Genomic DNA, 12,955 nt, shown 5'->3' on the forward strand with positions numbered 1-12,955 from the left:
CACTGGGGGCCAATCTGTCAAGTCAAATGCCAGAACCACCTGAAGAGTGCATAATCCTGGAGTGAGACCTGGGCGGGAAACAGTGGGCTTCTCCCTCTTGGATTACCACTCCCACAGGAGGGCACGAAAACTAGGACAGGGGCTGGGGTGGCTAGACAGAGAGAAGCACTCAACAACATCCGTGAGGGCTGGATAGTTGAGCTGGTTGGATGGAACTAAGCTTCAATACCCATCGTCATGTACGAGAGCCAAATGGGATATGGGACAGACTGGACCAGTCTTCTGTACATACTGGCAAACCAGGGTAGGGTGCGGGCCTGGTGGGGTTATTGCGGGTCGCTCTCATTAGGCTGCAGCTCCCACTGGTTTATGTGAGGACCCAGTACGTGCTGGGCAGAAACAGGCTGGACTGCAACACCCATTGGTTCCAGTGGAAATCGGGGCTGAAAAGAGAACCAACCCAGCAATTGCAACCACCAGCTGATCGGGGCGATGGACTGTGCCGGGATCTCCCCATCGAATTGCCGGACTCAGAACCCTAACCAAGAAAAGACAGAAGACAGAACAAGTCTATCAACCACCTCAGCTATTTGTTGGCAGTGAAATACTAGGCAAATGGAGACTATGAGGGACTGTGTCAATCAGTGGATTCTTCAACCTCATCGTGCTTGGAGTGGCAAGATTGGCAGTGATTCATAACTGGTGAACTATCAAAACCACTTGAGCAAGACCCTCAGAGCATGCCCCACATCTGGGACTTGGGGTGGGAAACTGGGTGGGGCTTCTCCCTCAATACTCCCTTTACCTCAGATACATGAAGGAAACAATATGGAAATAATAGTCTTAACCACTTCCCTATAGCCCTTGGAACTTTTTACCCTAATTAACTTTGTAAAGATTATCAAATATAATTTAAAAAAAAGATGAGTGGCAATAAACTTCACATCTGTTCACTTAGCACAATGATTCAGAATATTAGTTACAGCTATTGCAGGTGGTGAGGAGGAAGAACGTTCTATATTTCTAGCAACGTGTTCCATCAAGAAAGTAAGAAGATTCAGATTTAGGTGAGAATGGGTCTGTTTAGGATGGTATGGCTGCAGAAAGATGGAGAGTATCATTAAATTGCTAGAATAATATCCAAGAATTACATTGAGTCTGGGTTTTTTTTTTTTTTTTTTTGGTGTGTGTCATTTTGTTTATCTATGTACATTATCTTTATTTTGGTTTGCCAAAATGTTTTTGTTTAGTTGATTTCTTTTTTTAAATTTTTATTATTTATTTATTGGAAAGGCGGATATACAGACAGGAGAGACAGTGAGGAAGATCTTCCGTCCGATGATTCACTCCCCAAGTGAGCGCAATGGCCGATACTATGCCGGTCCAAAGCCAGGAGCCTCTTCTGGGTCTCCCACCCAGGTGCAGGGTCCCAAAGCTTTGGGCTGTCCTCGACTGCTTTCCTGGCCACAGGCGGAGAGCTGGAAGGGAAGCTGGGCTGTCCGGATTAGAACTGGCGCCCATTTGGGATCCTGGGCGTGCAAGGCGAGGACCTTAACCACTTGCGCCACCGCGCCGGGCCCGTTTAGTTGATTTCTTAACAATTAAACAAACAAAAAAGAATCTACTGTGAGACCATCCTGAGCATAATACAGAATACCATAGAGTCAGTTATTAGAAGTAAAAAATTATTTTCAGAACAACTTACAATCTACTTTCAACTGTCACAAGCACAGAAATATTCATTGTGAATCTGTTAATCTGTATTCCTATCATATTAATAGGAGAATGGCTGTGCATCATATTATAATAATTGTGACATGACTCTGAAAATCTAATATTATTAATTAAAAATTATAAATAAAAATTTCATATTTAAAAAACCTGAGGGTTTAATTAACACCATCCCAAGACAAAAAAAAAAAAAACTGATCTTGTATTTATACTTGTCTATATCTAGAAATAATTTTTCTAAGTTCTCAAGGAATTGTGAAAAAAATAATGATTCAAAAAATTTTGTAAAAGAGTTATTTATTTTTATTGGAAAGTCAAATTTTTACAGAGAGAAAGAGAGACAGAGAGAAAGATCTTCCATCAGCTGATTCACTCCCCAAGTGGGACAGCCAGGATACAAACTGGCACCCATATGGGATCCTGGTGCATGCAAGGCAAGGACTTTGGCCACTAATCTGATGTGCCCCGCCTTCAAAAACATTCTTACAAAGTAACTCTTGCAAATGAAATTTATTTTGGCAGTTTTATTTTTTCTGCTACTGATACCTGAAACATACTAATACTTAAATTATTAAAAATCATCTTAGAAAACTATAATTGAAAGGATCAAGCCTAGCAACAAAAAGAAACTCGGCCGAGGAATACTGTTGTTACAAGGCTGGCACTGGAGCTGTTAGTGATGTGTTACTTTTCATTTATAAAGGAGAAAATAAATAGGGATGGATTTTTTTTTTTTATTAAGAGAAAGAAAGCTCTGTTAGCCTCTTGTCAATATAATCAAATATCTAAGGTAACTAACTTTATAAAAAGAGACTTCATTTATTTTTGAGGTTCTAGGCCAAGCTCAGGAGTCCCACTTGTTTGGCATCTGTGAAGGTGGGGAGGCAAGTGCAGAATGCATGTGGAAGAAGAATCACAGAATGAGCCAGGAGGCAGAGAGAAGTTGGGTCTAAACACAGGTTTTTGTAAAGACTCAAGGATTATCTTGTGGGACATGGTGTGGTAGCCTAGTGGCTGAAGTCCTCGCTTTCCATGTGCCAGGATTCCATATGGGTGTTGCTTCGTGTCACAGCTGCTCCACTTCCCATCCAGCTCCCTGCTTGTTGCCTAGGAAAGCAGTAGAGGATGGCCCAAAGCCTTAGGACCCTGCACCTGCAAGGGAGATATAGAGGAACCTCCTGGCTTTGGATTGGTTCAGCTCCGGCTTTTGCGGCCACTTGTAGAGTGAACTAGCAGACAGACTTTCTAATAAAAATAGATAAATCTTTTAAAAAATTTAAAGAATTATCTTCTGATGGCACTTTGCCCACTCCCACAGTGGCCTAAGCATCTTCCACCAGGCCTCTCTTAGCTCCATAATTGGACTAAGCTTCCATCCTCTAGTACCTCTCATCTTACGACTTTAGAGTGAGAGTTTTGAATGAGTTTGGGAGCCAAATCACATTTAAACACATAGTAAAAGGGGTTTTAGATTTTATTGCTGTTATTCAAAAAAATACCAAGTGTTGCAACTGGTTTACGCGTCTGTCGCATTTGCTTTCTACTTCCCAACTGCAAAGCCCTTATCACACAGCACACTTGTGGCAAATTCAACAGGGCAATCATGATTCCCATAGCTTGGCGTTAATGTTAAAAAAACAAAGGAAGGAAATGGGGAAAGCTTGGAGAACAATCTGAAGACAAGTGCTTTAGGAATCCTCTCCCAAATTCCTAAGGCTGCCTTTCTAAAAGGGATTCTTTCATGTTTTCATTTTAATATCCTTTCTCAGCATACCTTGATTTCCAGAGCACTTCTGAAATTTCACTGAAATGGAACAGAAAGTGAGCTTTGTGGTTTTTCTCTAGTTTTAAAATAAGAAATGAAACTGAGCACTTACTATTATTACTTTTTAATATGCAAGAAAAAAAGAGTGCAGAGATCTGTAACAAAACCAGAGAGATATAATATGGGTGACCAAGTGTTGACAAAGACAGTAAATTTGTAAATTTTTTGAAAGTAGGTTAATATGTTAAGGAAGAACTGGGGCCAAGTAAATTAAACAAGCATACACACAGAGACACAGCCTACATCCCCCAAAAGCTTTGGAGTGATTATGAAATTGAAAAATCCTAGTTCATAATTTATGTAAATGTAAGATGGTGGAACTTTTTACTTTTCTCCATGAATACATTATTGATACATGAGTCATGCTATTCATTGAGTTTAGTTAAATGACACTTCAGATTTTGATTTTTCCTTTAAGAACATAAATACCAAAGAGGCTTTAACTCTCTCGCTGCCTCTGAGCAGGACTTAGGTTTCACCTTACCCATTTCCAGGCAGAAAACACCAGGACAGACTGCAGTCAGCTGCAACCCAAAGACAGGAGCTGTCAGTTTCTCATAGAATTCTTTTCTTCTCTGACTACTGGTCTATGTATTATTAATCTGTATTTATATTTAACTCCAGCTCTCATTCCATTTCTCCCAGCCACCAAGCTATCTGCAAAGGAGAGGAGCTGGAGGAAAGAGTTGCTATTTTTAGGCGTGTGTGTGTGTGTGTGTGTGTGTGTGTGTGTGTGTGTCTGTTAGGGAGAGAAAGAGAATGAGAGAGAAATGATGGGGGAGACAATTAAATAACACCATTTTGCTTTCTTGAAAATGAGAGATTATTGGGGTGGACCACTGAGGGCTGGTTAACATAACCTTTCCTCTCAAGAAGGCAAAACAATAGAGATACATTTCTGAAGCACTTAATTAAGCCTTCAGCAATGAGATCAGGAAATTACAGAGCCATAAAAACCCTCCAGTCCTGGGCAAGAGTACATTTTCTCTGCAGCGCTTTGTCACTGCTCATTTACCACATCATTCTGACAATACCTCATATTTCCACAAGGCTTTTACAGGATCTATAAACAGGCACAGAAAGGTGAGGAGCAGAGGGAGCCAGGGAAAAGTCCGCACCTCCCACGTTGTCACTTCTTTTCATTTTTCCATTAGAGGGTGAGGGCTGAAGGCTCGCACTTTAAGATGATTTGATTAAAAGGCTGTGATGTTAATAACTGACACAGCAAGAGGAAAGCTGTGAAAAACTGCCACTGCTTGCTCAGTCTTCCAAAGGATAAGTGTAATTCAGTAATAATGAAGGCTCTTCAATGTTCCTCCTCCACACCTTTTTCGATCAGCAAAGCCCGGAATCTGTAGGCAAGAAAGATAATCATGTTAAATCTCAAGCTGGAAAAGTTCAAACACTGGTAGCCTTTTACATTTTTTTCTTTGTTTCTCCTTTTTCTATATGTCAGCCTGTTGTTCCTTAAAAAAAAAAAAAACAAAAAAAACAAAAAAACCAGCTTTTACTCACACCACGCGAGGAATAAATATAAAGAAATTCAGCCGACATGGAAAAAAATCTGCCAAGCAAATGTGACTGTCATCTAATTAGAAAAGGGGCCGCCATTTAGGTTGATGGTTGGGACACTCAACTCCCAAAGAGTGTGACCTGGGCCTGGCTCCTGGCTTTGGCTCTGCACTCTAGCTTTCCCACCAGGGCAGGTGCTGGGAGGCAGTGGTGGCTGCCACCCACGTGGTTCACCTGCACTGTGCTCTGCCTCTGCTTCAGTCCCAGCTCAGCACCAAACACTACGGGCATTTGTGGGAATGAACCAGTAGAGCAGAAGCTCTCTCTTTCTCCCTTTGCCTCTCAAATAAGTAAGTTAAAAAAAAATTGAAAGGATGAAGATGAATTTCATAATACTCAACATCTCAATTTGCATATGAATTATTTGATTCTTGATAGTCTCTGTACATATACTGTTGGAGTCCCAATTAAATGATTTTCCTTTGTCATTTCTTCACGTTACCTTATCTTTGAACGACTCTGTCTCAGGATCTTTATTTCCTTAGCACTCTTCCTTTCAGGTTTAACAGTACAGTGCAAAGTAAGCTGCTTCTGCCTACAAAGAGTTTCCCTCAAATTTATGCAAACACTTCTGAAAATAAATTTGGAAATCATTTCCCTCCAAATTTAAGACTAATTTTTATCAAGAAAGGATAGATACCAACCTGATTACTGTCCCGTAGGAAGTATCTCTTCTCTATGACCTGTGAGAAACAAAGATTTTAAGGGCTTAGTACGCTTGATTGAAATGGCCACTAATGAGGATAGAGAGAATGAGGGGACTACTCAACTCATGCGATTAAGGACACAGCTAGCTGAGAGAATTAATGTGAACTGCAGGACACATTGATCATCCACACTTCTAACACACTGCAGCCTGGGCTTCCCCCAGAGGCTATGCCTGTCTCAGCACTGCTTGATGATACAATGCCCTCCCTTGGCAGGGTTGGGGTGTGACATTAGGCCTTCCTGGGGTGGTGGGGCTGGCGGTTCACTTGAGGGGCCCCTCTTGGCAGTGTGGCCTCCCATTGCTCTAAGTGCAGGCATAGAAGCCCTCCTTATGTGACTAACTCTTCTTCCTTGCCCTCTTTGTCCCACACCTCTGCCATGCTAGAGGAGTTGTGGTCCCTGAGATTGGAGGGGAGAGGCTGTAGTGCCACCTGTCCACCAAAGAAGTGTGACTAAAAACGAGAAACAGAGAGAAGACCATGGAGTTGGTTGGAAAGATAGAGTTCCCTGAACATTTAGTGTAGTGGGTTAAAATCTGGTGCTACTGACACCAGGGTTGTAGAGTATTTCCATAAAGATCTAGTTTATTACAAAAAAAATTAAGAATAGGTAAAAAAATAAATGTGTGTGTGTGGGTGAGCTTCGTGGCCTAGAGGTTCAAGCTGTAATTTAGGACTTCAGCACCCTTCTTATAGGAGTGTCTGGTTTGAGTCCCCAGCTAATGTGATCTTCCCATGCAGCTTAATGCAAGTGCCTCTTGGTGGCACTGATGGATGGCTCACATATTTGGGCTCTGCTCCCCGATGCCAGAGAGATGGATGAAGATCTTATCTACTGGGTTTGGGTGGACTTAGTCTTGGCTGTTGAGTACCTTTGGACAGAGAACCAGGGGATGGACAATCTCTCTTCCCACCTCCCAGTAACTCTGCTTTTTAAATAACAATTAAATATTATAAATAAGCAAGCAAAGACAAGTAAACAATGAGAGGATGACACAAGTTCCCAGGCAATTCCTAGAGTATGGCAGAAAATCTGGCTTTGTAGGTTTTTGTAGCAGTCACCTCTAAAATGTACCAAACAGAATTTCCAGAAGATAAGTAAATACTTGGTTATTGTCATAGTAGTTATTCCTTAAAGAGCAGTCTGTTCAATGTGGTGACCCACCAAGCCCAAATAGTAAAGAGTGAAAATTTGGCATACCCTCAAGTTGGACAAATGATGTAACATCCAAAGCAGCCAATTAGCTTTCCTTAATGAGCTTAATCTACATCCTAGGAGAAACAAGTTCGGGTGACAGATGCATCTGCATTTACCCATCGCTACCACTGAAAGCAGATCCTATGTCCTAATGTACCATGTTTCAGAGTGGCATGCTTTCAAGTGGTCAGAAACACTTCAAAAAATAATGAGTTTTCCTCTAATATTTGTGAAACTTCAATGATTGACAGGCAATGTTTTTTCTTTACCTGTAGCTGTTCTGATAAGTAGTCAGATAAGGATACAGAATAGCTGGAGTTTAAAAATAAAACACTGATGAGCCCAGCGGCGTGGTCTAGTGGCTAAAGTCCTTGCCTTGAACACGCCGGGATCCCATATGGGCACTGGTTCTAATCCCAGCAGCTCCACTTCCCATCCAGCTCCCTGATTGTGGCCTGGGAAAGCAGTCAAGGATGGCTCAAAGTTCTGGAACACTGCACCCGTGTGGGAGACCTGGAAGAAGTTCCTGGTTCCAGGCTTTGGATCAGCGCAGCACCAGCCATTGTGGTCACTTGGGGAGTGAATCATTGGATGGAAGATCTTCCTCTCTGTCTCTCCTCCTCTCTGTATATCTGACTTTCCAATAAAAATAAATAAATCTTAAAAAAAATAAAACACTGAGTCTGGAATCAGGAAGCTTAGAATTCTTGTGAATGAGAGTAGAGTATATTCCTTCAGGCCTGGGCCAGCTCCCTCTCACTGGCCTGAGATCATCCAGATTCCATCTCAGAGACTCTGACTGGGTTACTTTTAGCCACAAGAGACCCAAGATAAGGTTGTCTTTACTAGTCCCAGAATAGAAAACCAGTTCCCGACGAGGGCTTATTTTGAAACACTTGACTCCACAGGCAACAACAAAGCACTGATTCCCTTTCTTCTCTCCACAGCAGGATAGGAAAATCTAATCGTTTAAACTTTAAAAAAATATTTCCTTTTTTACAAAAATTATTTATTTACTTAAAAGGTAGAGTGACAGTGAAAGAGACAGACATAACCGGCATCTGCTGATTCACAGCCTAATTGGTTCTATTGCCTGGGATGGCCCAGGCTGAAGGCAGGAGATCCATCCTGGTTTTCCATAATGGTGGCAGGACTTCAAGTGCTTGGATCATTCTCTACTGCCTTCCTAGTGCATTATCAGGGAGCTGGATGGGAAGCAGAACAGCCAGATTCAAACCAGTGCTCTGAAATGGGATGTCAGTGTCACAGGTGGGGCCTTAATCTACTGTGACACAATGCTAACACTCTCACCAACTCTTGCTCCCTTCTTTGAACTAACCAAACTGCTCCTAGAACTGCTCTAAAATAGAGCTTCTTCACAAGTTGCATTGTGCCAGCTTAGAACCTCCTGTTCTCAGATATAACTTGCTGTTTTTTATTTACTTTACAGCTAATACACGATGAAGAAATTTAAAGAATATACTGTGGGAGGGTGGGTATTGTGCAGTGGGTCCAGTTGCTAGTTGGAAAACCTGCATTTCATACTGAAATGCCTAGTATGGAGTCTCAGTTCCTGTTTTTGATTTAACTTCCTGCCAATGTGCCCTAGAAGCAGCAGACAACTGCTCAAGTACTTGAACTTCTAACACCAACACGAGAGATTTGGATGGAGCTTCTGGCTTCTGGGCTTTGGCTGTGTGCATTCCTGGCTGTTGATGCCATTTGCCAAGAAAACCAGTAGACAGAAAATCTCTTTATCTCCCCCTTCTCTTTCTACTATGCTTTTAAATATATCAATGAATCAAGAACTCTTTAAATATATAAATACTATGGGGGGGGCCCGCTTTCCAAATCAAGCAAAAGTTCTTCTTGCCTTGTTTTCAAAATACATTTAAACACTTTTAATGGACACATATATTGTACATATTGGAATATCACATGATTATTTGATATATTTAAACTGTGTACCAGTCAGAGTAAAACTATCTTCTCATTTATTTATTTATGGTAAAAGCATTCAAAATTTTTTCTTCCAGTTGTTAAAAAGTATTTTTGTTATCTATGAGTATAATAAGTCTACTGTGCAAAAGAACACTCAAATTTTTTTTTCTCAAGTTAGCACGCTATTCATCACCCTTTCTCTGTCTCCCCTTCCATGCCCCTTTCTTCCTTACTCTTTGGTAAATACCATTCTGCTCTCAGCTTCTATGGGATAAACTTTCTTAGAGTCCACATATGAGTGGCATCATGTAGAATTTGTCTCTTTAGATTTGGCTTTTTTTGTTTCACTTAAATAATGACCTCTACTTACATCTATGTTGTAACAAATGACAAGATTTCACCCTTTTTATGGCTAAATGACATTCCACTGTGTATAGATATCTGTGTTCTTTCTCTACTCATCAGTTGATGGGACATTCAGTCTGTTTGCATTTCTTTGCTATTATGAATAACATTGCAATAAATATGAGAGCACAGATGTCTCTTTGTCAGACTGATTTAATTTCTTCTGCATATATACTCAGTATACCCAGCAGCAGGATTATAAGATGACATGCACATTCCAGTTTTTACTTTTTGAAATATCTGCATGTTGTTTTCCAGAAGGCTGTATTAATTCATACTCCTACCAACAGTGTACAAAATAAACCCATTTTGGGCCTGGTGCAATGACTCAATTAGCTAATCACCCATCCCTCCGCCCCATGCTTAAGCTCTGGGATCCATATGGGCACCTGTTCTTGTCCTGGCTACTCCTCTTCCCATCCAGATCCCTGCTTAAGGCCTGGGAAAGAAGCAGAGGATGGCTCAAAACCTTTGAATCCTGTACCCATGTGGGAGACCCAGAAGAAGCTCCTGGCTCCTGGCTTTGGACTGCTTTAGCTACAGCCATTGTGGCCATTTTGAGTGTGAACAGCAAATGGAAGATCTTTCTCTCTGTATCTCCTTCTCTCTGAAAATCTGCATTTCCAATAAAAATAAATAAATCTTTTCTCCATACCTTCACTATAACTGCTTCTTAAATTTTAAGTTTGAAAACAGAAAGCCAGATTCCTTTCAATGCTTCTGAATATTTGTCAAGTTATAGTATATTTAGAAATTGTTCATATTTGCATAGCATATGGTTGCAAATGGAGAACGTTATCATTTATTCAGCTTTTAGGACTAGAGGCTCTAAGAATTCAGTGAACCAATATCTGGGCATAGCCAAATCCTATTTGCCACATACCAGTTAGGAAGTTTTGCAGTGAAGCCAAATGTGGTCTAATGGTGGTGTAATACCAAAACAAAAGGGGAATAGGGCTTATTTTACATTGAACACAGGGGCCAAATATCAAATTTAAACAGTTAATAGAAACATTATTTTCAAAAAAGCTTTGAGGAAGGAAATGGTTTTATCAGGAGATTGCACTTAATGTGACACATAAATTAATGTGCTCCAGTAATATATGATGAAACACATTCCATTTTACTTTACTAAGCAATGTCAACATTGGGCCAACCACTTCAGACTTGGTTAATCCTTTGCACATTGCAGCCCATGGCCTTGTGGAAAGAAAGACAAATAGTACTCAAATTTACCAGTATGCTGAGTCATGACATTCTCATCCCAGTGCAGGACAGTGCAGTGATGCCAGCAGAGTCAACAAGGGGAAAGCAAAGGTTAGGACAGAGGAACAAGAAGATGGCATAACCTTACAAAGAATTGCTAGCATTCACATGGAAAGGGCGAAAGAACTCAAGGCTATCAGCAGAACCTCCCTGGCCTATTGCGTATTGTAAGGGGAGAACTGGGTATGTGAATGAGCACAAAAAAGCTAGGATATTGGTAAGTATAAGTTGCTTTAAGGATAACTTTTTTTGAAGATTTATTTATTTTTATTGGAAAGGCAAAAACCTCATTTAAATCCAGGTTTTACTTAGGGAAGACTGGTGAGGGAATAAATACGTCAGCAGCTTTGAGTAATTATACCAACTGATAAGAGAGATCAAAACAAGTATTATTCAGGAGGTGAAGTTTCAGACGTAGCAATAAAGGGACATAGTATTTCACAAAGAATTTAAAGTCTGATAATATAGAAATTAAGTTTAAAAATAACTTAATTGAAGCCATTACCTTATCAAAAAATCTACTGAGCTTGACAGCATTGGAAGAGCCTGCGGCTAAGTACCGCGGATTTGTGCAATCCTGGAAGATAAAACATTAAGATTCACGAGTTAGAGGAAAGAAACTCTTCATCATCGCTGTTTCCTGTTACACACTTCTAACAGTAAAATAGTAGACAAAATGCCTTCCTGAAATATTCTAATTATTTTAAAATCATGCACAAACCAAAGAGGAAAAAGACAAAGGTAAGATAAAGCCCTTTACTCTGTCACTTAGGCAATTTTAGAGAATAATGTATCAATGCATTCAGTATCAAATAATTCTTTAAGGAAGACTGGGCTGGTAGTAGTTTAATAATAACAAATGGTACTAATCCAGGTGATCTACTGGCATATATCCCAAAGCAGTCGAGGACAACCCAAAGCTTTGGGACTCTGCACCTGCATGGGAGACCTGAAAATAGACCAGAAATAGAGCCATTAAAAACAGTAACTACTCCATTTTTTAGTACCAAATGTTCAAGTAATTAAGAACTATGCCATTCATATTAGTAGAAAACATGGAAAGATACAAAGTTTTTGATAATAAACTATCATTTTTAAATGGAATTCCTTAAATTAGCGAAAATAGAGCCTGAACAGAAAAGGGAGAGGCTTATATTGTCCTCCCAGAATTCTAGTGCAGCACTGTCACTGCTACACCACGGCACTGAGGACTCGCCACTTCCGGAAGGAGTATACTTTGTGTGTTCGAATGTTAAACACGACTGTGTACTTGCTACCTTTAGAGAGAGAGAGAGCTTACTTGGAGTCCACCTCAAAGTTACCTAAGATATGATTACTTTCTAATGAATTTAGCACTTTTCATCTGTATTTGACATTTTAAGGCTCTGACCAGAAACTGTAATAATTCTCCAAAATCACTAAAAAGAGACGGAAAATTCTTCAAAGACCGCAGAGCACTAGAAAAATCAGCGATCTGTGACACTGGCCAGCTATGACTCCAAGTATCTAACCCAGGATTTCTAGATTCTAACACGAGTTAGGTTACCACCCTTTAAAAGTTAGGATTACTTATTAGAGAGCCAGGGGTAATACTAATTATCGATAGGGTTTCTGTGAAAATTAAATCAGATCTTTTATGTTGGCACATAGCAGGTTCTGGAATATTCTTTTTTTTCTCATTATTCTAACCAAATGTTATCAGAATGAATTTTCAGGCAAGAAGATAATTAAAAATAATTCGTATATGGATTAAAAACACTGAAACATCATGGTATATACTATTGTATTGGAAATAATGTTTGAATGTGTTTCTGAAGCAATTCAGACACATAAAAAGCAAGATTTTTACCTGCATTAGATATGTTTTACAAAATGGATATTCATCAGAATATGAATGATTTCTGAGATGATACACATGGGGCTAAAAAGAAAAAACAAAAAACTCCACAAAAACTAGAATAGTAAATAAAGCTGCCCCAAATTTAATTTGAGGGGTCATCAGCTTTGGGAAACTGGTGATTTTAGAATGAAAACTAGAGGGCCCGGCACAATAGCCTAGCAGCTAAAGTCTTCACGTTGCATGCACCAGGATCCAATATGGACACCGGTTCCGGCGGGCCTGCTTCCCAACCTACTTGTGCCCTGGGAAAGCAGTCGAGGACAACCCAAAGCTTTGGGACTCTGTACCTGCATGGGAGACCTGGAAGAGGCTCTGGGCTTCTGGCTTTAGGTCAGTGCAGCTCCGGCTGTTGCGGCCACTTGGGTGAAGTGAATTAGTGAATGGAAGATCTTCCTCTCTGTCTCTCTTCC

At 40.3% G+C, this 12,955-nt stretch overlaps 1 protein-coding gene across 2 annotated transcripts in view; it reads right to left on the reverse strand.

The window, feature by feature from the left end:
• Positions 1-3,189: 3,189 nt before the first annotated feature.
• The window catches only part of RABL3 (RAB, member of RAS oncogene family like 3), a 42,005-nt gene continuing 32,239 nt past the window's right edge, over positions 3,190-12,955 (reverse strand). The window contains exons 6-8 of one of the 2 annotated variants that reach the window (XM_041002910.1): positions 11,151-11,222; positions 5,773-5,811; positions 3,190-4,908 (exon numbers count right to left, since the gene is read on the reverse strand). In XM_041002910.1, the coding sequence (XP_040858844.1) occupies positions 4,843-4,908; positions 5,773-5,811; positions 11,151-11,222 (177 nt within the window). In that variant the 3' untranslated portion in view covers positions 3,190-4,842. The remainder of the gene's footprint in view (positions 4,909-5,772; positions 5,812-11,150; positions 11,223-12,955) is intronic. The other variant, XM_041002911.1, reaches the window with a different exon arrangement.

The sequence above is a fragment of the Ochotona curzoniae genome, unplaced genomic scaffold, assembly GCF_017591425.1.
Source record: "Ochotona curzoniae isolate NIBS_2020 unplaced genomic scaffold, NIBS_Ocur_1.0 scaffold_2587, whole genome shotgun sequence".
NCBI classification, from domain to species: Eukaryota; Metazoa; Chordata; class Mammalia; order Lagomorpha; family Ochotonidae; genus Ochotona; species Ochotona curzoniae.